The following is a 26,114-nucleotide window of genomic DNA, read 5'->3' as shown; positions in this document are numbered from 1 at the left end:
CCACATATCTGGCGATTTTTTCGGTTATTTTCAGGCATAGCGTCCAATTATTTAGCATATCGCATTAAAATAATAATGAGAATTTGCGATATTAGCAGTTTTTTCATTTGTCGTGTATAGGACCCATAAAATAAACGTAAAAACCGTCAGAAAACGACGCGTGACGTTTCAGGGTCAGAGGTCAATCCAGCCATCTAAGCAATAAGGCTGCCTAATCAATAGGCCTAGGGCCTATATAATATATAGATCTAGTTAGGCCCTAGGGCCCTATAGGCAAGAAATTAACTTTTAACAGCCGTGTTTGCGAGCAGGATTTCCTATTATATAAACAGCAGCCATTTGTAAAAATAGAGTTGCCTTCCCCTGACTGAATCTCGCGCTATAAGTTAACAACGAAAGATGGCTGCTATAGTAAATGAGCATGGTTGCATCTGTTGGAAACATCGCTAGTCTTCATTTATTAGGCCTACTGAAAAGTTTTAATTCAATTGTTTGAAAACAGGTAGGCTACATAAATGAAACAAGGGAACATTTCTGTATTTTTTCAAAACATAAATCCTCCTCAAAATGTGAAATAATTATTAAAATTTAAGGAGTCACCTGTTTTTCACATTACTAGTCGCGGGCGATTTTACGTATCTAAAACGATAGATTACCCTAAAAAAATATCTAGAGATCTATCAAAATGTGTGGTAATCTATCTTTTTAGTTAGAGTTAGGTGCGTAAAATGATGACAAATCACCCGCGTCTAGATCTAGACTCTAGATCTAGTAATGTGAAAAACAGGTGACTCCTTAAATTGTAATAATTATTTCACATTTTCAGGAGGATTTATGTTTTGAAAAATACAAAAATGATTCCTTGTTTCATTTATGTACCTACCTGTTTTTTAACTGTTGAATTAAAACTTTTTAGTAATAATAAATGAAGCCTAGTGGTGTTTCCAACAGATGCAACCATCCTCGTTTACTATAGCAGCCATCTTGTTTATTTTTTTCTATTGTAAACTTATAGCGCTAGATTCAGGGAAGCCACTCAAACTTACGGATGGCTGCTTTTTATATAGCAAATCCTGCTTCCGAGGCGCCGCCCTTGCAAAATTAAAAATGATTTTTTTTTTTACAGAACCCTTTCCTTAATTGCTCTAATCAACTCCCCAAAGTTTGACAGCGATTGGATGAACAGTGTGAATCTGCAATCGACTCTTATTTTTTATATACCGTATATAGAGAAAAACAAATCGCGCTCTGCCTGGCCGCCACCCCTGCGAATTTGAATTTTTTTTTTCGCAGAAACCTCCCCAGGAATATTCTTAACATCTTCTCAAAGTTCGACGGCGATGTGATAAGAGGTGTGGTAAAGCATGAAAGACACACACACACACACAAATTGCTTTTTATGTATATAGATAGATAGATAAGGTAACTAGCCTAATCATAATGAATATGGCTTAATATATAATTATGAATAGGCCTAGGCCTATATTTTTGTATATTGTACTAAAATACTAGGCCTAAAGATAATTGAGTAAGGCTGTTAATAATTAAACCACAGTTAAGGCTTAAGTTAAGGGTCAAATCAATAAAAAAAATTCCTGAAATTAATATTTAACAACAATGTTCCAGATACTAAATTTGCTATTAAAAACAGCGACCATCTTAAGATCTTAATACAATATTATTTTGAGTGATTTCCCTTTAATTTCTATTAGTATGGAGATGTATTGCAGCTATTGCTAATTGCTGTTAAATACGATTGTCTTGTTTTAAAATAGACTTACAATTACAAAGTATTTTTTTAAATTCTTTAAACGATTTAATTGACTGACAATAAACATCATAATTTCTAGAATTGTTATTATGATAATATTATGAGATACAATTTTTATAAATTAAGGAAGTCCCGAGTTTTGTAGAGCTACTACAACTAAATCTAATGTGTATTTAAATATTAGTTTGAGTTTACTGTTGTTGTTTGTTTGCCATTTTCATTTCATGTTTTTTTCCCCCCTTTAATTAGTGATTTAATCATAAATGGCGTCTTGTTTTTTTACTTCTCATTGCCTTAACCCCCACCCCCAATTTTCACTGTCACAAAAAATTTGTATTGTCAAAATTTTCCTTTTTGCCCTGTCTTCTAAGAAGTCAGGCCATAATTCTAACAAAATAGAATGTTTTAGGCATTTTTGTATTAGTCAAAATACGTAGTTTCATGTTTCTTACCCCTCCCCCTTCCCATGTAAAACGTCTCTCAAAAACCAGTTACTCCACCCATTAAGTGTGTGATGTTATTTATGGTAGATCTCAAGTCCTAACCTTTCAAACACATTTTAAAGAACCTTTGTTGTCAAACTGTTAATACCAAATAAATACCAAAAATGAACTATGTCACATATGCTATGCTAATGTGACGTCAACTTGAGCAGAACCGCGTGAGGTCAATTATGGAAGACTTCTATAATGCTATGCTCAATGAAAATGAGGTACATAAAGCGTTAGTTTTCATGAATACCTTTGCTCATAGCAAATTATCATAACTATTGCAAGCCTGTTGTCTTGATAGGTGTTAAAAGATCAATTCTCAACAACTTCCCAAAGTTTCATGGCGATCAGATGAAAGGTGTTGTAATCCATAAAAGACAGACAAACACACAAATAAACACACATACATTGCTTTTTACTTTTTCGTATATACGAAGTATAGAGAAAGTATTGTAATCGTGCAAAAAAAAAATCGAGATTTTTACAGATCTCGACGTTTTACACCTCACTGATACGGAAAAACATAATTTTGCAATCTTGTGTGTGTGTGTGTCTGTGTGTCAGTGTGTAAACACGATAACTTGAGTACCGTTACAGCTAGGTTGATGAAATTTCATATATAAGTATTATATCAAAATCGTAGATCCGTATCAACTTTTGAGCGATTTCCGATAACCGGAAGTGGTACTTTTCCTACTTTGAATTTTTCAAAAGCCTATAACTTGAGTACTATTTCAGTTTCAGATAGATAAATGAAATTTCACATGTAAGTAAAAGATCTAATTCTCTACCTTCTGTTAAATTTTGAGTAATTTCCGTTGACTGGAAGTAGTAATTTACGCTACTTCCAATTTCTCAATAAACTAATGTAAATTTTAAAAGTACTAATAATATTGCGCACTATTATGCGCTTTTTTATTGGGCGTTCACTTGGTGTGCAATTAATTTGTCTACGAGATTTTATTCTATTTTTAAAACTTTAAGTATTTAAAATGGATTAAAAATCATGTCTATAGCCCGAGTTCCCATCCCCTGTTATTTTATATAAGAATATTCGAGAAAGTTTAGGGGAGATCACTCCCGGTTTATTATAGATATGGATTATTGTGAGGGTGGGGATTGTATGATGCGGAACGAATGAATCCAATAACACACAGTTCAAGTTCAACTATAATTGTTCTTTATTAAAATGATATATATGTTCAAGTTTCTACCTAACTGATCTACACTGTACTATTTACTTCTACTACTGACTGTTCACTATACTACTAACTCCCACGACCAATCCTAACACTATCTACATTCTACAACCTAACACCTTCTCTACTCTTCGCTATCTAATCATGATCTCCTAACTATCTACATTCTCGGCCGTCTCTGACCGCTACCTATCCCGTCCTCGCCTATCGCTCTCCTGCCCCACGCCTCAGTGGTCAGCTGACCATACCACGTGACCGGTCAGTCTCTGAATTTCCATTGGTCTACCTCTGACTAACACGCTAAAGCCTATTTCTGCTATCTACCTGGCTTCGACGCAACATTGCGTCATCACATATCTCCCTCCCTTTCTGTAGCTGACAAATTATATTTTTCAGCGTCTGCTACTAATCTAATACATCAACAACTATCTGTCTTACTACTCTATTCTATCCCTAACATCAATCATATAAATCAAATACAAAATGGGACAGCACAGTTTACAAAAACATAAAATCTTGTGTCTGTGTTCCTGAAAAAAAATGTCATTGTTCTAGTTTTTGTGTAAGTATCCTGACGTCTGTGGTGTCTCTGCTTGATAATGTATGTCTATGTTATGGTTTGATTGAATCTAATCATGTGTAACTCAGTTCTGGTTAGGTTGTCGTGTACTGGCCTTGAGCCAATCTTAGTAGCAATGTGTAACTGGTTGAACGGGCTCTGCGAGCAGTGTAAGTGTATGTGTAAGTGTTATGTAATTGCTGGCGTTCCTCTGTGGTGGGTGGTTGTGGCGAGTTTTGATGTAAATTCCCATGAGGCGGGTGTATGCGTAACTTCGTTGGTCAATGTGATGACGCAACAATCTCATCTCAACGCTGGTTGAGACGTCCACGTAGAGTGGTTATGCGATGAACTGGAGCTGTCTGATGCGGTGGCGAACAACGACGTAACGTTCCGACGCTGGGAACTTGGACGATGGGTCGTCTACCCTTTGTATGTGCCGACGTAGGTGTACGTAGCTGGCGGTCTGTTATTCAACTCCAGTGCGGGGGCGAAGCGGTGGCGATGCGTCCGCTATCTTGACCAGGGCAATTCGCTGTTCGGCAGGGCTGTTCGCTGTCCAGGTAACTCAACGTAATCAGGGCTTCAGGTGGCGGCATTCTTTGAAGTGTCTGCTTCATCTCGTCTCATTCTGAATAAGCGTAGTGGGTCTGAAATTGTATTACGAGACCATGAGCAATGGTTTTACGTGGACTTTTTATTGCCCGCGCAGACAAGTATTCAGACAGAGGTACCTTCCATTAAAAAAAACTCAATCCCAAATTTTATACGTGCTGAACATTTGTCTGGCGGCATAAAAAACATAAAAAAATAACATTACAACATAACCAAATAAAAAAAAATCAGTACACTCTAATCTAACAACAATCTGTAAAGCCTAATAAACTCAATAGACGTAAACACTACTAGAGCTTAGAAATAGCTTCACAAAAAGAATAGACATGTAAGTGTATATAATTAATCGTGCCATTTCAAATCAACATTTGAATACGTAATCATATAGTGGAGCAGCTCTCACTATCTGACTTCTGACAAAAAACTGGCTGGCTTGACTTAATGACTGACTTCACTTATGACTTCAGTAACTCGACTTATTTCACTTTAACTGACTTCAGTAATTTGACTGACTTCAATTTAACGACTGATTCCACTTTGACGACTTCAACTACTTCAACTTGACGACTAACTTCACTTTGAAGACTAACTTGACCTCGACGACTTCACTTCAATTCAACTTAAAAGACTTCACTGACCGACTTAAACTTCGACGACTTAAACGTCTTCACTTTGACTTCAAAGACTTTTCCTTGACTTCAACGACTTCAATATGGCTTCAAAGACTTCACTTTGACATCAACAATTTCAATATGACTTCAAAGACTTCACTTTGACTTCAACAACTTCAGTATGACTTCAACAATTTCAATATGACTTCAAAGACTTCAACGACTGACTTAAATTAACCTTACTTCAACTTCAAAGACTTCAGTTCTGACTAATACTTCACTGACTTCAATAACACAATTGACTTCAGTTTGACTACACTGACTTCGACTTCAACTATATCGACTTCACGCCGATTTTTTCGACTACTTAGATTAACACAAAAAATACTCGACTTGACTTCACAATTATGTCCGTTGTTCAAAATCATTTATGGGGACGGTCCGGGTCACATTCTTGGTCATGGGGTTGATGTTCTTGGGCAGTTGCGTGTTATCTATGTGCTGTACTTTCCGTTTCTCTAATTCTAACCCTAACTCTGCTTTTGTTCTTGACGTGTTTTACTATCTTGACTATCTTGTTTCTTAACTTATTCTCTACAAATGTTTCAACTTCTTCTCCTGTTTTGTCTAATGGTATGCCCTGTTTATAGCATTGAAACTCTGCCTCCATGGTTGTGTATGTGTATGTGTGTGTGTAGAGAAAAGTTAACAAAACTAAGACAACAGGGCGTAACATAAGAATGTGTGAGGCAGAAAAACCGCTGGCACAAGCTATCCAGCACGGTCCAAACCCAACGTTAAAAAAAAAAAATTTGGAAGGTACTTATCTTTGTGAACATGGTGACAGTTCCCTTGTGTTGTTAATCCAAACTCGGTCCGGTTGAAGAAACCCGCTGTTGTGATGAGTTAGAGATAAGCAATACACCAGTCATACTCCGTCATGAATAGCTGATATACGTTCTTTCCCTTACTCGACCCGCGCTCCACCAGATGTGAGGGTGGGGATTGTATGATGCGGAACGAATGAATCCAATAACACACAGTTCAAGTTCAACTATAATTGTTCTTTATTAAAATGATATATATGTTCAAGTTTCTACCTAACTGATCTACACTGTACTATTTACTTCTACTACTGACTGTTCACTATACTACTAACTCCCACGACCAATCCTAACACTATCTACATTCTACAACCTAACACCTTCTCTACTCTTCGCTATCTAATCATGATCTCCTAACTATCTACATTCTCGGCCGTCTCTGACCGCTACCTATCCCGTCCTCGCCTATCGCTCTCCTGCCCCACGCCTCAGTGGTCAGCTGACCATACCACGTGACCGGTCAGTCTCTGAATTTCCATTGGTCTACCTCTGACTAACACGCTAAAGCCTATTTCTGCTATCTACCTGGCTTCGACGCAACATTGCGTCATCACAATTATGGATAGGCCTATTGCAAAAATATTTTGAATGCTATTGATAAATTATGAAACGGGTGGTTCTTTTATGTAAATTTGCATTAATAACTGTGCAGGCTTGTTTCAGTTTGATGGCATGCCATATTTTGAAAAATTTTACCATGACAAATTTAGTAACAAGGTGTCTATTCCCACTCGACTGAGAATAGCAGTATTAGGGGTATTCACAGTCGTGACTGTTTTTAATACATTTAATGTTGAAAACATCAAACATGAAGCTGTGGGGTCGAGTGGATTTGTATGTGTCTCTGGTGCCAGATATTGCGGGTTTCGAACCCATCAAATCCCTTCATACCTTTTGGCATTCAATTTGGCCTATTATTCACATTTTTTTTTCAGTCATTCATGAAAGAGTTACTTTCATTATTATTTTTTCTTATGTTATGTGGTTGCAAACATACTTGCAGAAAAAAAAAATTACATGTTTTGCTAAAAGAAAAAACAATTTGGGAAAATTGCGATGAAAACATGAATTATAAATAATAACTAATTAAAAAAAATTTAATTAAAAGGATTTGCTATTTCACCTGTTATTTATTCGGTGTGAATTTTAAAATGGTATCTAGTTAGATAACTGTGTGTTTCGGGGATCATCCATAAATGACATCACGTCTGTCACTTATCATCACAAAATAACCAGACCCCACATTCAAAAAAGACGTTTTTTATCTTTTTAAAAACACCGATTTTGGCTGAGCATGGGTCTGACCACACTATCCCTTCACATACTGGCGTCATAGGTGACCTACTCAACTCTACCTCACCTGCCCAGTGCCCCGCCAAGTTTAAAAAAACTATTCCGGCCGAGCATTCTCTGACCACTATATCCCTTCATATTCTGAGGACAAAGAAAAGGAGAACTTTACTTCACCTGCCCTCTATCCCGCCAAGTCCCGATAGACAACTTTATCATTGACATCTAAAAAATTTTTTTTTTAACATTGACATGATGTGTCTAGAACCCGTGCCACCCGCATGGAAGCCTATTACCTAGTCTCGTGACATCATTGACGTTTTTTGTGCTATCTATTATAATAGTTTCGCTTTCTGTGTATCTATCTATCTGACAAGCCCCGCCCAGGTTCTTCCTTTAATTTGTATGATCTACAAATGCGACCAGTGTTTCTTTCAGACTTTTTCCTCTCCAGAAAGGGGTGGGGGTACTTGAAATTTTCGGGGTCGGGGGTGGAATTTTCTAGGAGGGGTGGACACTGGAAAATTAATATAATTATATTTCGTTGAATGGGACGGTAGATGTGCTTTGAGGTGTGTGTGTGTGGGGAGGGGTTGGGGGCAAGCCGAGTCGCCTAAAAGAAACTCTAAATGCGACTTTTGACATGATTGTGATTAGTTGTGGTATTTATTTAATTTGTTTATTTATTTATTTATTCAATAACGGTAACATTAGTATAAATGTGCAGTAACTACTGGAGATCAAGCTTAAATCCGATTGAAGTACCGATTCTGGATAAAAATCCGTTTTCAATGTCATTTTTCGTTTCCGGTTAAATTGAATTAAGGTGGTGATTTTGGTTTTAGTTTAAAGAAAAATTAGAACCGTCCCGCTTTTTCCCCTAAAAAAGTTTTTTGTTCCGTCATTCTGAAATTGACTTAGTTGCTTACGATTTTTTTTTTTTGAAAAAAAAATTAATAAAGAAAGGTAATAAAGTAAATTGAAAAAAAATGTCAGGAAAAAGCGATTATCTCCCTTTGGCACACGTTTCTGTTTCCTAGTTTACTTACAATATTTACCAGTATCATCTAATACTAGATCTAGTTAGTAGTATATCTACTACTACTAGATCTAGAATTGTAACTAGATCTACTAGTAGATAATGAAATAGTGAATACTGATCTATCTTGTAAGTTTAACTTAATTAGTAACTACTATTATGAAGAACTTAGTAAGAAGTTACTAGGAGTTTTACTTAATTACTAGGTAGATCAAGGGTCTTTGCTCATAACTTATATTATAATATACGAGCCGACCCGCTGCGTATCATACGCCGCTATTTAGTTGTTGTTTTTTTCTACTTTTAAGTAATTCATAATTTGTGAATTCGACAGTACTAATGCTGCCACTGAAAATATTTGCTTAAAAACACTAACACCCCCCCCCCCCCCCCCCCCCCATGTGATAGCAGCCTCCTCTTAGTTACCTCCTCTAAGTTTAAAATCGTTTCAAACTAAATTATTTGCCCCTAATAGCCGTCACCAAACCTGGCTCTATGATTGTAAAATGTAAACAGCGTGAGCTTCAGCTCACCAGACCATGTGGAAAGGTGGGGGGGGGGGGTAGCGATAGAGAGGAAGAGAGGGAACTGTACGGCGCGCTTGCAGCTTGTTTTCTATTATGTCTCCCATAAGAGAATTATATATATAGATTACATATGATGAAGCCTTCAGCCTTCATATAGCCTAGAACATAGCAAGACATAAATAATCAAATCAATAATGTTATGTCAAAGCTATGATTTTTATTCGGGGGGGGGGGGGGGGTTTACTGGTTAATTTATTTTTTAAAATGTAAGCTGACATTAAGCAGTATTTAAATGTATCCTAGAGACTAGTTATATAGGACTAGAAGCTTACTAATGTCATTAGAGTAATTTTTAATTATTTTTATTTTTGACTTAGTAAAGTTGCGCCTGCGCGTATGTTCCTCTTTTTGGCTTCAAATTCCTCTTTTTAGGCATAACTGTTCCTACTTTTGGCTGACAGGGGTAGGCATGTCTGATCTAATTCTCTACCTTCTGTCAAATTTTGAGTAATTTCCGTTGACCGGAAGTAGTAATTATCACTCTTTCCGATTTCTCAAAAAATGCATGTGAATTTATAAAGTACTAATAATATTCCGCACTATTATACACATCTTTATTTGGCATTCGCTTGGTGGGCAATTCTTTTTTCTATGAGATTCTATTCTATTTTAAAAAGTTTAAGTATTTAAAAATGGATTAAAAATCATTACTATATCTCGAGTTCCCATCCCCTGTTGTTTTATATAAGAATATTCGAGAAAGTTTAGGGGAGATCACTCCCGGTTTATTTTCTAATGATTTCACATTGTCATCTTCCCCTAACTTTTTGTACATTATATTTTTTATTGTGAATTATATTGTGTAGGCTGTACAACTTACGACTGCTAACCCGAAAGTCTTGAGTTCGGATCCCAGGATCAAATCTGTAGGACCTCCATATGTACAGTTAGCTCTTATAAGTACCTGATTCATGTTAAGGAAACTAAGGCTGTTGGTCATCATAGTACTGACCACACTTTCCTATGTATTCCGTGGTCGTTAAAACATTAACTCTACCTCATCTGCCTCAAATGTCTTGGGCACAAACAGGAATAGATATCTTAAACAAGTTAATTAAAAAGTCTAGTGACAATTTTAGCGCAATTTCCTTATGTTATCTAAAAATAGCTCTGATGTATAATGCTGGGGTGCGTTCAAGCTAGGAGAACGATCGGTTTGTAGGTGTTTATGTAATTTTAAAATTTGTGACCAAACGAAAGGATATTTTTGAAAACTTTCCTCGGCAATATTGTTCTAAATTATGGCAGGAATCGATTGGTAAATGTTTCAAGTCGCTAAGTGGTCTGGTTGCCGAGATATGGGCCAAAAACTGCATTTTTTTGAGGTTTTTTGGCTTTTCTGTGAAATCCAGGAAGGAATTCCGGGAATTTTTTTGGCCCACTATCATCCTCGGAACTTGCTTAACAAATTTGCTTTTGGAACTAGTCCTCGATATTGCTTCGTTGAGGAGGAGATACGACTTAAAGCTGCGAACACACATCCATCCATTCCCAGAAAAGACGAGTTAATAAACGCAATTCTCCAGAATGGAAATTGCGCTAAAAATCTATACTTATTTAAGAAATATCTATATATATATAATTATCTTCGTGGACACCACCACAATGTAAGCCGACTATCTAACCCTCCTTCTGCCCCCTCCCTCGCTCTCCAGGCATGCGCAACAGATCATATTGCTATGACCCCCACCAGTCTGGTGAGCTGTGGCTCACACCGAATGTTTACAATCATTGAGACTGGTTGAATTAGTGACAGCTATTAGGGGCAGATTATCTAGTTTTTAAACTATTTGAAACTAAGGGGAGCTAACAAGTTCTGCTTGATCTTTTCATTGTCGTCTGTAAACTGTCATCACGGATGGCTGCTTTCATGGGGGGGGGGGGGGGGGGGGGCGGCATGAAGGTGGTGTTGAATTCACAAATCATGAATTACTGAAAAGTAGAAAATAAACCAATAAATCAACTACGAGCGGGTAGGCTTATATCTTATAATAGTAATTGTTCAGTACTACATTTTGAAGAACATTTGTGATAAAGCAAAGAAAGAAACAAAATAGCTAAAAATCAGCGTTACTTTCTTTTCTCTAAACCAAGGGTTCCCAACCCCGTGCACGCGGGCGCTATGGCGCCCGCCGAACGATTCGTATTTGCCCGCCTCTCACTATTTGACAGAGACAGAATATTTTTCATAAACATTATTGAAAGGTTGAAGGGGATGGAAATCGAAAGTTTGAGAGGGGGGGTGCAAATAGAAAATTTGAGGGGAGTGCAAATCGAAAGTTTTGTCCCCGGGTGACGTGAAGGGTCGCTACGCCTCTGGAAGGAGTTTGTCGATTTAAAATAGGTGGTGCCCGCCACCCTACCGATATTTTAGAATGTGCTCTAGAGTAAAAAAAGGTTGGGAACCCCTGCTCTAAACCAAATCAATGTTTACACTTCAACCCAAATGTAAATCTAAACCTCGGAACCAGAACTGTAAATCTATCTGGAACTAAAATTTAATTTGAATCGAAATATAACATACAATGGAACTCTATCCAGAACCACCTTTTTAAATGGTTCCGGAAATTCAACCAAAAGCTAAATTTTTACCAGAAACTAAAATATAACTGAAGCAGAGCTTTACCCAGAACCAGAAATTAAACTGAAATCTTAACCGTAATTTTTTTCGGAACAGTCATGACCTGATCCGGAAATTTAATAAAATGAAATATCAGTTTAGCCGAAAATGATATTTTAACTGAATACAAAATTAAAAAGCGGAAACCTATACATTTTTTCTAGAACCAGAAATTTTAATGGAAATAAAATTTAATCTGCAATGGAATGTTAACTGGAAATGAAAATGTGACCAAAAATTCTGAGCTTTATTCATAGACAGCATTTTAACCTGATTCGGAAATTTAACCAGAATAACCTTATAACAACCCTAACCTTTAACCTAACTACATATGTTTTACTTTTGCTGTTGTTTTTTTATATCTAGCTACTCTTCTAATATTAGATGTAACACATATGGTTAACAGCCAAGCCCCCCTTGGCTGGTAACCATATGTGTTACATCTAATATAAGAATAAAGTTTTAATTCATTGAGTTGTGGCCCCTGTGGGGCCGTAGCCCTGTTGATGTAGTTGTTTTGCATGCTCTTCTGTGAGCGATTTTTACCTGGGTAGTTCATGCCTAGCCGTGTCAGTCACACGCAAGGCTGGTGGCTGTGGACACGGAGGGTGAAGGTACCAAGAGGTAGACATAACAATCTAATACTATAATGGGCCACGTTCGCACATCTCTCTCTCTGTCTCTCTGTCCGCAAAAAATTTTCGCCGGACATCACGTCAGAAACGGCAGCAATATATGGAGAACTTTATACGGACTTTTGTTGAAAATAATATGTTAGATGTTTTAAATGTATAACCACAATTTTATTTAAAGAAGAAAAATATAAAATAAAGGCGTATTCGAATATAGAGAAACAGTATTATTTATGCAACGGGAAAAGCATTAATAGATGTGTAAAAGAACGCATAAAACTGTGACGACACTATTGCTTACTAATGACGTCATCTGCCGTGTTTAGAATAAAAAAGAAATGAACTATTTCATTCAAATTTGATTTAGATCTACGTACACTATGAAATGTATACAATACAATTTTTCCGGCCTAAACTCATAACATTTATTTATACAAAATCTTTGTTTGGAACTGGCTAATTTGGGATAAAAAAATTAATTTGAAAGAATAGGCATATTCGCGTAAGTTAAGATTTTAAATTACGTCTTTCATTCTCTGTATTTTATAAGGTGCCTAAATAGCGGAGATGTTAGTGTACTATAAACCACGCAGGTGGTGCGGGTTCGAGACCCACCAAGTCAACTTGGTTAATGTATTTTTTTTTAATTTTGCTCGGACTAAACTTAAAAAAAAAAATTCAATTAGGAATCTAGATCTAGATTGTCGGGTGTCCGATAAGGCACTTCCCGGCGCCGCAGGCGCTTCAAATTTGGCAGGATCTTGCCTTGGGGCGACAGAGCACGGGGGCCGGTTGGCCGAAAAGTCTACGATGAGGGGGTCAAAACTGACCTCGACTGACCGGTACCTTATATGAGCTATAAATCGAAAAAAAAATGTCCACGGAGGAACCTCTTCATAACTCTTGAGGTCGTAGACCGACCCTCGGGCAAATTAATTAAGCATTCAAATTCTCAATGTTTTCGAAAGCCTAAGCGAAGCTGGGCAGCATGCCTAGTGTAGACCTAATGAAGGTAGTGTGGTTATATAAATTATGTTTATTGTTAGAATACTTATTTGTGTATTCCTGCTAGTGCTGCATGTTGCACAGTAGTTAGGTTGAGTAGTTATTCAAGTATTTATTATTGTACTACTTATTGGTACTTATTGGCAGTACTGTGTACTGGCCGCAACATATTTTATTGCACCCTTGTATGTTTGTAGCCTACACGTGGTGTTATCATTGATGTAACTTTTTGTTTACATTTGTTTTAGGGCTACAGTTCTTCTTTTTTCTACTTTTGGTTTGTTTCATTATTCATCTCTAATCATCGTACTACTGTTGTTCTACATCGCCGTCGTGGCTCGATGTACTGTTGAATAAAGTCAATTAGTGGACAACAGCGTAGCTTCAATTTGTCCTTAATCTCAGGGTCAGCCCGTCTTAACCACAACACCTCAGTGGGTAAAAGCATCCCCACTGAGTGAGGGTTACATAGACAAATAAATAAGGTGTCTCTATGGTCAATGACGTCATTAGTATTGTGTATCATTTTCAAAATTTTATTGTTGATTCTAGTTTTTATTCTATTTTCTATTTGATTTTAGTCATACCCGCGTATAGCATTAGTATAGTTACACCTATTTAAATTTATTTTTTTTACTTTTTAGTGCATTTTATTCATTTGTGAGATTTATTTTTGTAATAATATATCAATTTAAAGCTGCACAAAATACCTGTAACAGTAGTACTTACTTAATGTCAGGTTCTAAGTACTCAAAGCTTAGATGATAATAATGTATTAATGCAATCAAGGATTAAATATTAATCATTTTATGCTTTTTTTTTTTATCTTACACAGTTACAGTTGTATCAAAATGAATGATCAAGAGAATGAGAAATGTGAGGCTGTGAATGAGTTATGCCCTTTGACTCTTGCACTTTTAAAAGAAATCACCCATCAAAATGCCAGAGACCTCACATCAGTGTTGCTAAAGCTGAATGAGAAGATTATTCAAGAATTGCAAAGTTATATAATTTTTCCAATACAAGTGTGGTTACAAACAGAACTGTGAGTATAAAGTTATGCTGTATTGTATTTAGAATTGAAATTGTAAATTTGTAAATAAAGCAAACTTATACAATATTTTTTTCATTTAGGAATTATTTAAGTACCTTACTGGCTGTCACATCAATTAAAGTGTTTAATTTATTTTAGATCAATTTTTTTTTTTAGAACTAGTTGTTTTTTTTTTAAATTTTAATTTTAAAATTGATACTTGTATGTACGTGTATTGAAAATCTCCAAGGTAAGCCAGGTACTCCTCACACCTGGGTGGAGGGATAAATTAATTTGCTTCTTTGTAGCACAGAAATTTCTGGCTGCAACAGTAAATTTGTTTAAATTATATTTTATAATTACCTGTTTTTTTTATTAAAGTCTAAACTGGTTTAATGCAAAATTCTTTAAGCCTTAAATATTTCATTAAAACGTGTTTGTGATTTAATGAAGGAAATTATTAGTAATTAATAAAAAAATATTTTTTTAGTAGATAGAAGTTATACATTTAACAGTGTGTGCTCAAAAATTCAGTTGAGTGCTAGCAATTAGGATGCTTACTATGCTTCGACACATGCACATGTGTCTGAAAAATCAGAACATGTCTGATGTTTTTGTACTCAGCTACTCAGAAGATGTGGCATTTACGCATAACATCTATATATATAATTCTCTTCTGGGATCAGTTAGAAAACAAGCTGCAAGCGCCTCCTTGCAGTCCCCTCTCTTTCTCTCTATCACTATCACTCCTCACTACCATCCCCCACCCCACCCCAACATTGTCTGGTGAGCGGTGTTCACTCTAAATTTTTACAAAGCTAAATGTTTACAAATCGTAGAGCCGTAGTACAGCTGGGTTTCTATTAGTGGCAGATAATTTAGTTCGATTTTAAACTTACAGGGGGTAATTAAGAATTAACTAAGAGGAGGCTGCTTTCACAGAGGGGGGGGGGGGGGTGTAGGGTCGGGGTTAGGGGAAAGAGGGGGGGGTTAGTGTTTTAAAGCAAATATTTTCAGTGGCAGCATTGGTACTGTCGAATTCACAAATTATGAATTACTGAAAAGTAGAAAATAAAACAACTAAATAGCGGCGTATGATACGCTGCGGGTCGGCTCGTGTATAGTATACATATAAGTAGGTCAAGTATAGTATATCTGTTGAAAGTGTAAATGCTGTGCAAGTTCGAACGCTAAAGTATACATTGGGAAAAATGTTGACTTATAAAATTAACGTGTTGCAGGTTTTGTGTTTATAGTATACTTATTCTTAGAGCAAACTCAGTTTTTACGTATAAACACATAATACTTAATTGTATTGGAAGAAATTCCCTGCAATATTACAATTAAGAACAAAGAAAAAGAAAATAGTTAATTGACTGTCGTTTTACAATTTAAAAACCATGTGAACATGTATTGTTTAAAGATTTTATTATATCTTTCTTATATTTATAAATTACTAGATCTGACACATCGCTGATGACATTGTGTGAAATACTAATGGCTGTTCTAAGAAAATCCAAAATTGTTAATTTAGCAATATTGAAGAGCATCTTCAACAATCTTATCATTAGATTGACTCACCCAGAACAGACAGAATGTTCAAGATTGCATGGTAATAATACTTAACTATAAATATTTCACTGTTAAAAACAGGCTTGTTGAGCCACTTTTGTAAAGAACCATTTGTATGTGAAGTTAATTATTATTATTTTATTACAATAAAATGTTGCTCTTTTAAATTTTTAAAGAAAACCATAATCTAAACCTTTGTAATAAAAACTAAGAAAGAAAAACTACATTTTCATTAGATGTAAAAGTAAAAGTTTGCCTATTATGCATTACTACACCTTTATCTAATAGGCATGAAACTTTAGGAAACTGTTTAGAATACTCCTGAGGAGGTTTCTGCAATTTAAAAAATGTTTGTTGAGGCTTCACCCTGGAATTATGGTGCTATTTGGCAGCTGCTAACTTTGCACCTGGGATCTGTTGACTGGATGTCCTTCGCATGTGGTCAGGGGTACTACTTGATTTAACAGTCAAACTATACTTATAAGTACCGTCAGGGTTAAGCTACATGGAAATTGAAAATACAAGAACACAACACTGAATTCTAGGTGAAGCTGCACATTTCTGAACTGTAAAATACATACCTATGTTTGAATTTTTAAAAAATCATGTTTTATTTTTCCTATTAAGAAGGGTTTGGTGATTGTGTACATGAAGCTGAAGGGAGTTCGGTACCTTTAAAAGGTTAAGAACCACTGATATAGAATGCATACTAATAATCAGATTACTGTTGCATTTTGATATGTTATACTTTCAGATTCCGTTAAGGTATCAGAGCAAACTGCATTAGTTGTTATCGAAACAATCATACAGTTAATAAATGTGACTTGTGACAAGTGAGCTTTTTTTTTCATGTTTTATAATGAGACACTGGAAATTTAGTGGCATGTTTAATTTGTTGGACTGTGTACATTACATATAGTTTGTTTTTTTTTTTCAGAATACTGGATGAATTCTATATACTTGACAACATGCCATCATTAGCTCAGCTTATAACCATTCTACTTAAGATAGCTAAACTTGAAAAATCAAGAGAATATCAAAGCTTGGCATTAAAATGTTTGCTTGTGCTTATGCAAACTAATACCAAATGTATGAGTTTTTTTTTATATTTCATCATATTATAGCCCTCAATTTATTATTTATGATCTTGTATGTGAAACTGAAGTGCCAAAATATAGGCCTACTAGTGATGTTATTCACTTAGAAGTACTTTTTGTGTGGTTTTGCTTTATTTGTTATTCTTTCTTTTCTGTCTTGTAAAAGTAAAGTTCCTTTTCTAACCTTACAGTCCAGGGAGTAGGTGAGGTGAAATTCACCTGTTTTAGTGACCTGGCATATGAAGGGATAGTGTGATCAGCACTAAGCCCAGCTGCATTTACTTTACCTTACATAAGTCAGGTACTCATAAGAGCCAGGATCCGAACTTGAGACTTTTGCCATTAAACCCCACTGTCCCACCATCTATGATTTAGGTAAATAAATTATTTTAAAACTTTTAAATTGCATCTTTTATAGTTGGTGAGGATAAGGCAGTTGAACTTGGGAATGTGTTTGCTCATTGCTTGCCTGGCATTGTTACTGGCATGGTGATTGTTGTTAAAAGAGATGCTCAACAAGGGCAAGGTGTTATTGTGGTATGAAAAGATTTTCAATTGACAATAATGTTGAAAAATATTCTTTTAAAAAAGATCTATAGCTATTACAGAGGATTGTATAAAATATGACTTGTTAATCACTGCTTAAGTTCTGAATTACTTCTGAATTGTACTAAACCAACTTTTAATTGGTATTCAAGTAGGTTGTCGCATGACCTACTTTATTTTATCATTACTTTGGTAATCATGTCATCCAAAAAAGAATTTTACAAAGTTTAGTGGTCATTTCAAATATATATGATTAAATGAATTTTATTTTGCTTAATCTACTTCAATACTTATATAATTAAGCAATGAATGCTAAGTGTTTGTTGTGCAATAGTTATTCGTAATTTAGTTGTCCAACATGCTGGGTAAACTTGAGCAGAAGATAGGTAAGAATTACATTTAAATATGATCTAAAATCATTGATGCTTTCCACCTAAACATTATTGCATTGAAAGGTAATCCACAATGATCCTTCATACCAAAACAATATCCATCATTAACAAATAAATATAAGAAGAAAAACAATTTGTAAAGAAAATAAATTTGATGAGGCTGCCGCCATAAAAGCCACTCCCATTAAGCATGCCATGTCTTTGAATGGGACAAATTATAGCAGAAAAAAAAATTTAAACTTGTAAACTGGGTTACAACAACACCTTAAAAAGGGAACACAGTTTTACAAAGATATAGAGCTTTGGTAAAGCAGCCATTTAATAATAAATGTGCATTTTGAAAAAGTGTTTTCTAGCCTACCGATTAACTTTGATAATTGAACTTCGTATCAAATTAAAGGTTGAACAGTGTAGTTTTTATTTGTTTAAGTGTTATTAGATAATAATAAAATTTAAAATCGCAAGCGACACCCTAAATTCAAGCATTCAGTAACCTAGAGAATAAGACTAAATTCAATGTATAAATTAAGTGGTTTTATAATATGTCTTCATCGTGCTTTAATAACAAAATTTGGACAACATTCATTTCTTACATTAATTTTCAGAAAGCTATTAAAGTATGCCAGCAAATCCTGCTGTTATGTATGTCAGATCACCTTCTTGTTAAATGTCAAGTTAGACAAGAGGATGAAAAATTAAAGAGCAGAGGTATCAGCAAATATTTAATTTTTGTTTTACTTCCTACTTAAGTCTTATTTTTTTTTTATTTTAGTTACCATTTGCAGTATTGTATTATGTTACTTTTCTGGAAATTATTTAAGGATGCTGTTCACAAAATTCTTGAAAAAACAAATCTAGGTTCCTCCCAATTTCTCTCATATAATTATATGTGTTGGTGTGTGTGCTACTGCTAAAGATAAAAGTGCTGGCAATTTGACACAAAATACCTGGTGGATCTTTATGTGTAGTGTTTGAAAAAGAATATAGTTCAGCCCATTCTGGTGAATCCTAAGCCAACGATGTTTATGCAACATACAAATAACTAATAAAGCAGACATAGCTGTCTCAAGTTTGGATCCTGGATTAATCCATACGTCGTCCCTGAGTCCACCCCGCTCTAATCAAAATCAATGTTTTCCCAAAGCATAACGTTTGACATCTCCCTGAATCTGAAAAAACTTCGTTTTGCGATTTTGTCTGTGTGTCTGACTGTGAACGCGATAGCTTAAGTACCGTTATAGCTAGGTTGATGAAATTTCATATCTAAGTATTATGTTAAATTAGTAGTTTTATTTCAACTTTTTTAGTGATTTCCGGTACTGGAGGTGGAAATAATTCTACTTTCAGTTTTTCAAAATCCTAAAACTAGTGTACTTATATCTGATAGTCAGACAAATTTTCACATAGATCTATAAGTAACTGATCTAATTCTCTGTTTTCTATCAAATTTTAAGTAATTTCTGGTAACCAGTAGTAGTACTTTATGCTAAATTCAGTTTCTGAAAAATGCATATGAATTCCTCTGTGTATTGTCCATCACGGTCAGAAAATTGTGAAAAAAATTTCAAACACTTCTACCAGACCGAGTTATTTTTAACTTTTCATGTCGGTTGGAGATAATGTATTGTGACATAAAATGTTGCTTAATTAACTCTTTGAAAATTAATTTTTTTCTTTTTAAATTACTAATGTTCAGCACTTTTATACATGCGTTGTTTGCTGTTCATTTGGTGCGCAATTCTTTTTTTACAAGATTCTATTATTTTTAGTTTTTTAAATTTAGTATTTAAAAATTGATTACAAATCATGTCTATATCCCGAATAGCCATCCCCATAGTGTTATATAAGAATATTTGAGAAAGCTTAGGGGAGATCACTCCCATCACTCCCGCTTTATTCATCTGCGCAATCGACCACCAGGTTCAGTACTTGAAAGGAGCACAAAATGCTTTTTTTGGGGACGCTATCTACAAAAAGAAGTACTAAACATCTCAGAGGAGAATTCAAAGTGCACAGTTCATGACTCAATAGTTAGGATGGAGTACCCAAGTGTATGTTGGAAGACCAATCATTAAAAAGAAATACACATACTTACATTGTTAGACACTATCTTTAGATGGAGTGCACAAACTTACATAGGTAAACACTATCCTTAGATGGTGTACCTAAACTTACATTGGGAGTCACTATCCTTAGATGGAGTACACAAACTTACATTGGTAAACACTATCCTTAGATCAATTTTTATTACAATTTTTTTTAAAGTTATTAAACATTAAATTTCTAAAATTCAAGAATATTTTTCATAAATGTAAATTACACACTGCCTGGGCAAGGAGGATGCACATGGTTCAATTTAATAAACGATTATAGTAGCCCATCATATCCATAATATATTGTACTCGTTAAAACAAAAGTAGGCAACATAGTGCTCACTAGAGAGCCCAATTCCAAAGCAGCCCCTTCAAAATAATTTATTTTACAGGAACCCTTCCAGGAGTATTCTCCACAGCTTCCCAGTTTTATGCTACTCTAATGAAAGGTGTAGTAATGCATAAAGGACAAGCAGACAAACTATCATTAATATATTTATATTTATAGATTACTCTGAACATTCATTTTTTTAACTCTCTGTCCAGAAATGCAAAAGAAATTGTCATGTACAATTCAATCATTGTATATAGAGCGATCTCAGAAATGGGTTGAACATTCATCTCAAAATTTGGCAAAAGTGGTTGATGTCTTTTGTTCAATGAGGACTCACAGTAACTGGAGAGTAAGAATGTCAATAGTTGAATTTGTAGAACTATTGCTTGCAAACTGTAGTAAGTAAGTAATATTTTAATTCTTTTTTTTTTTTTAAATTTCTTTAGCTGTATCCATAGAGGCCTCTTTAAAAAAAAATGGACCCTTCTGAGTCAGATTTTGAAAAACTAAAAATAATTATTATTATGTTAAATGGTGCTTGTCGATTGCAGTATAAGGACAGATCAGATCAAGTTAAAGAAAATTTTGTAAAATAGAGATGTTATCTTGGATAAGAAATTAAGACCAGAACAGGCAGGTTTTTGCCAGAACATGATATGTACAGACTACATAGCTACTATGCACATAATTATTGAATAGTCTATTGAGAGGCAATCGCCTCTCAACCTGACCTTTTTTGATTTTGACAAAGCAGAGATATCATTTGGAGGTTGAACCACCATGGGATCCCTCCCATCATTATCCAACAGCTCTATGAAGATTCCAACTGCCAGATTATCAACAACAAGTTAACGAGCCCATTTTCAGTGACAACTGGAGTGGCAAGGCTGCATGCTTTTGCCAATGATCTTTTAAAGTCTTTGACTGGATTATGAGAAGAACATCCTCAGACCTAAAAGCAGGAATTCTATGAACCCTTGCTAAACAGCAGGAGGACCTAGATTTTAAGGACATCATCAGCCTCCTGTCACACTAACAACAGCATACTCAGTCCAAGCTAAACAAACTCTGTCAATAAGCACTTAAGACAGACTTAAAGATCAACTGGGGGAAAATGGAGGCGATGAGAGTTAACATTAAAATAAGCTCCCACTTAAGATGCAAAAAAGAAGACAATTTTCAAGTGGAAAATTCACATACCTAGAAAGTGTGTTGTGTATTAAGCTAGGGGGAGCCGATGAGGTCATCAAAAGCTGCATCACCATATGTCTTGTACCCATTCAGCACCCTCCACACAACATGGACGTTAAGAACATTGTCTATGCTCTCCAAAAGACGACTGTTTTACAGCAATCTTTTATTTGTGCTCCTATATGGTTCTGAGATGCATAGATTAACTTCAGACTTTCATTAAGTTGTGGAGGCCCGTGTTGCTTATTGAACATCAGGTGGCCGAAAAATATTGCTAATGACAAACTGTGGAGAAAAACTGGGCAAAGAAATACTAATGTTTAAATGGGGATGAATTGGACACACCTTGTATAAACCATCTAGCAACATTACCAGACAGTTACTAGAATGGAATAACCAAGAAAAGAGGAAAGTAGGTGGGCCAAAAACAAACTTGGAAAAGATCAGTTGAGGCAGGAGCAGCTGGAATTTTGTGGACCCAACTTTGAGGAATCACCCAAAACAGTACAATGGAGAGGTTTGGTTACATACCGATGCTTTACATGAGGTCTTTTGGAATGAGGATGATGATGTTAATGCTCCACATGGGGTGCACATGAATGAAGATGATGATGTTAACTTGTGTTTATAAGAATCTTATCAAAACTAAAATGGTATATTGGATGAGTCATCCAGAACACACCAAAAAAGATGGAGTTCTTTTGTCGGCATCAAGCTAGTTGTAAACACAAGATACTTTTTCACCAGGAAGCACAGCATCAATGCAAGCATCATATGAAGCCGCATTAGAATTTGCCAAGTAAAACAAACCTCACACAATAGGAGAAAATCTCGTCAAACCTTGCATGTTGCTGTTGGTGTTTGCAGTTGCTTGGTTTTGTGAACTACATTCAGATGATATCAAAGAAGATTCTCTATTTTGTAGTGAACTTGAAACTACAGCAAAAAGTGAAGATATCATGGAGAAAATAAATAAGTTATTTGAAGCTGTCTGTGGGCTATTTACTGATGAATTTAACTCCCCAACAATAGGGAATCCACTGCATGATTCACCGGTTAGACCTCGCCAGCAAGACTCTTCCAACTCCTTTGCTAGAGGCACTTCATTCGATAATAAAATAAGTAAGTTACATTAAATATGGAGCCCTAAACACCCGTCTGATTAAAGAACTGTTCAGATACATTAATTCTTATCACGAGGTTCTGCTTTTCTATACTACAGTATGCTGGATGTCTAAAGGAAATCTGAATCATGTTTTAGAATTGAAAGATGAAATCAAGTTGTACTTGGAAGTGCAAGGGAAACAAGACCTCTTGATAAACTTTAATGACAAAGAGTGGTTGGAGAGAGTAGCATACCTAGCAGATATATTCGAACAGAAAAATAGGCTTAACCTGAAGCCTTAGGGAAAACAAACGAATATGATCTGTTTTCAAGATAATCTCGGGGCATTTTTTATCAAAGCTGTAAAATTGGCAAAGAAAAATATATCTTGGAAATATTGCCGTGTTTTAGAAACTCTGCAGTGTAGTAGATGAATCTGATTGTGAGATACATATAATGTTAACGAGGAGATTTCTGGGCATCTTGAATCTCTTCAAAACAAACTGCAGTGTTATTTCCCTGAGCTGAAAGAAGAATCTGCATTGACACTGAAACTATTCTCTGCTTCCCTTGATGTTGCCAGCATTCCTGATGAATTACTAGATGAATTCTTGGATTTGCTGAATGATTCTGCTTCATGTTTTGTGTATAATAAAACCTGCTCACACAATTTTGGTGTAGTATGCATCATTCATACCTAAAAACAAACTTGACATTGATTGCCTTTTGACTTTTAGTTCCTTTTGTGTCTGCATATCTTTGCCAGAGTGGATTTTCAACAATTCCCCAATTTAAAACCAAAAGAAGAAATAAATTGAATGTTGAGAATGACATGAGGTTGGCGTCAACAAAAACTCATCCGCGAATTTTGAAGCTAGTTAATAACATGCAATTTCACCCTTCGCGTTATTACAGTTATCAAAATAATTAAAATTATACTAGAAAATCTTATTTTGGTGTTTATTAATTTCCTTACTTCGACTTTCGAATTCTATGGGGTCGTGGATCACTTTTTAAAAAAGAGGGTCCCCACTCGAAAAAGTTTGGGAACCCATGCACTAGTGTTACAAACCATTTAGTAAATATATTAGACTTTAGTTGTTGATAGAAGTTCCTTAATTATCATGTTGTGCTTACTTTGTCTTCGCAATTCCATTCCTTTTTTCCCTCCCCCCCATTTCCTTATAGACTGAAAAAAATATTTGGGCATCAATGTGTTTTTCTGTGTTCTTTAGGTCACTCTCCAATTGTTTTGGTACAATGCTTGAAACTTTGGTTGGACTAAGTCAGGACGAATATGAAAGTATATCTAGTAAAGCAAGAAGTGTTCTTGATTCTTTTTGCTCATCTAACATAGGAACTTCAGGAGAGAGAACACTAGCTGAAATACTGGAAGAAAACTTGTTCACTCTTACTGCTTCACTACCTAGATTAATAAAAACAGCTTGTATGTAATTATTACTAATTATTAATTCAAAATAGCTTTTTGTTTTTACTGTTTTAAGTTCCTTATTTAAATCCCTTAGTGATAGGAATTTCTGATAGATTTTAGATCGATAAACTTTATTTTTCCATAAGCTTATCTATTGTTAAGAGAAAACTTTTTATTTATGAGCATCCGTCAAATATCTAACATATATTTTTATATTTCTAGGTGAAGAAAACAAAATTTCACTAATAGATCTGTTGAATGGATATATCTCACTTCTAGGTACTCTCTCATAAAACAAAGAATACTCATTTGTTATTATTAATCAATGTAAATGACTTATTTAGAAATGTGAATGGGTTGGCATATAGCTCTTTAAATGTGGCTAATTCATTTGATAATCACTTTAAGCACAATACTTATTTACATTAGCAATTGAGGAGCAAATGGGAGGTGGATCTCAAACAAAATGCTCACTCATAGATAATACTCTTGTTCATACTTGTCAACTCAAATGTAACTATTGTCCTTCTTTTTACAAGCTTTTATTTAACTTTCTTCTTTGTCCCGTCTGTCTGTCGGTCTAGATCGAAACACCAGAGTGAAATTACGGACACTTCTGATAGATTTGGTTCAAAGTTGGCACGTGGTTAAGACATTAAGACAATGCAATCTGACATTAAATTTGACTCAATTGGATGCCTAATTAAGTTTTTATTAATTAAAATCTTACCCAACGATTCCGCACTATTATACACACGCTATCACGTTCATAATGTGCGCAATGGCTTTTAGTCATGCAACTCCATTATAATTAAAAAATGTAAAGTGCAGAAAAAAAATTCATAAAAAATGTTTTAATGACAAAATATGTAATGAAAACAAGTGGAGTGGCAATTTGTGGACAGGCTAGAACAGATTAATGGCATTTCATACAATTTCAATGGGAAAAATGCTTTTAGATACAAACAATTTAACATACAAGCAAAAACTTGTATCTTGCAGTACCACTGTAATTTTTCCTAAAAACTTTGCCAATTAAAATTTTAAATTCAATTTTTCTTTAAACCACATGACCTAGCTCTGTTAATTATGTTCACATTTTCTGTGATAGAATGTAAACAGCCAAATTGTTTTTGCCTTTTTTAAAAATGTGTTTAGTACCAAAAATAGTAAAACATCAAATACATCCAATCTTATTCTTAAGTAAAGTCATCAAAAATCAAACAGGTTTTTACAACAATAATTATTTTAATAACATCGCACCAGATTTTAAAAATATTCTAATTCTATACACCATTTTTAGATTATTCACAGATCTATATAGTCTAAATTCAGATACTATTAACTTGTACTGGGTGGCTTATCTGGAGCAGTGCATGGGAGGGGGGGGGGCAATCCCCACCAAGTTTTTTAGGACAAAAGGTGCATCCTTCAGAAAATAAAAATGTATTAAAACAAGCATTTTTAAACAGTGGCGCTTTTGGGAAATGAAAATTGAACAGGCTAGAACTTTCAGTGATGAGTAACTAAATAAATGAAAATGGGGCAGATCAAGTAGTTTTCATCTGTGTTTTCCTATAATTTTAAGGGCTACAGGACATTACCCCCCTGGATATTTCCCCCCCGGACATTTCCCCCCGTATTTACCCCCCAGAGCAATTACCCCCCTGTCAATTCCCCCCCCCCCCCCGGGAATTACCCCCCCCCCTTCTCAAGTTACAATCCTAACTCTAACTAGAATTTTATACCTATATACTACTTTAATCCAAACCTTAAGAAAAAGACCAAAACCTAAGCATCCACCTCAGCCTAAAACTTCACACAAAACCAAAACCAAAGCTAGACACAACCCTAACCCTAAAACTAGCTCTAACCCTAGCCCTAATCCTAACCCTAATCCTAACCCTAGCCCTAACCTTAGCGCTAACCCTAGCCCTAACCCTGTCCCGGGGGGGTAATGTCCTACTGGGCGGGGGGTAATTACTCTGGGGGGTAATGTCGGGGGGGGGGGGGAAA

General features: G+C 35.2%; 1 protein-coding gene across 4 annotated transcripts in view; it reads left to right on the top strand.

Moving 5' to 3' along the window:
• Positions 1 to 26,114, top strand: part of LOC131935683 (TELO2-interacting protein 1 homolog) — a 51,532-nt gene that overhangs the window by 4,315 nt on the left and 21,103 nt on the right. For all 4 annotated transcript variants that reach the window (XR_009385968.1, XM_059292209.1, XM_059292211.1 and 1 more), the window contains exons 2-10: positions 14,139 to 14,348; positions 15,797 to 15,948; positions 16,663 to 16,741; positions 16,846 to 16,997; positions 17,424 to 17,542; positions 18,549 to 18,651; positions 20,583 to 20,772; positions 23,902 to 24,113; positions 24,321 to 24,377. Coding sequence is in view for 3 of the 4 variants with exons in the window: in XM_059292209.1 (XP_059148192.1) it covers positions 14,155 to 14,348; positions 15,797 to 15,948; positions 16,663 to 16,741; positions 16,846 to 16,997; positions 17,424 to 17,542; positions 18,549 to 18,651; positions 20,583 to 20,772; positions 23,902 to 24,113; positions 24,321 to 24,377 (1,258 nt within the window). In the remaining variant the exon portion in view is untranslated. The remainder of the gene's footprint in view (positions 1 to 14,138; positions 14,349 to 15,796; positions 15,949 to 16,662; positions 16,742 to 16,845; positions 16,998 to 17,423; positions 17,543 to 18,548; positions 18,652 to 20,582; positions 20,773 to 23,901; positions 24,114 to 24,320; positions 24,378 to 26,114) is intronic.

This window comes from Physella acuta, unplaced genomic scaffold (assembly GCF_028476545.2).
Source record: "Physella acuta isolate Inbredline_101_S28 unplaced genomic scaffold, ASM2847654v3 ptg000153l, whole genome shotgun sequence".
NCBI lineage: Eukaryota > Metazoa > Mollusca > Gastropoda > Physidae > Physella > Physella acuta.
The sequence above is the reverse complement of the archived record's forward strand: the minus strand, read 5'-3'. Positions and strand labels throughout refer to the sequence as shown.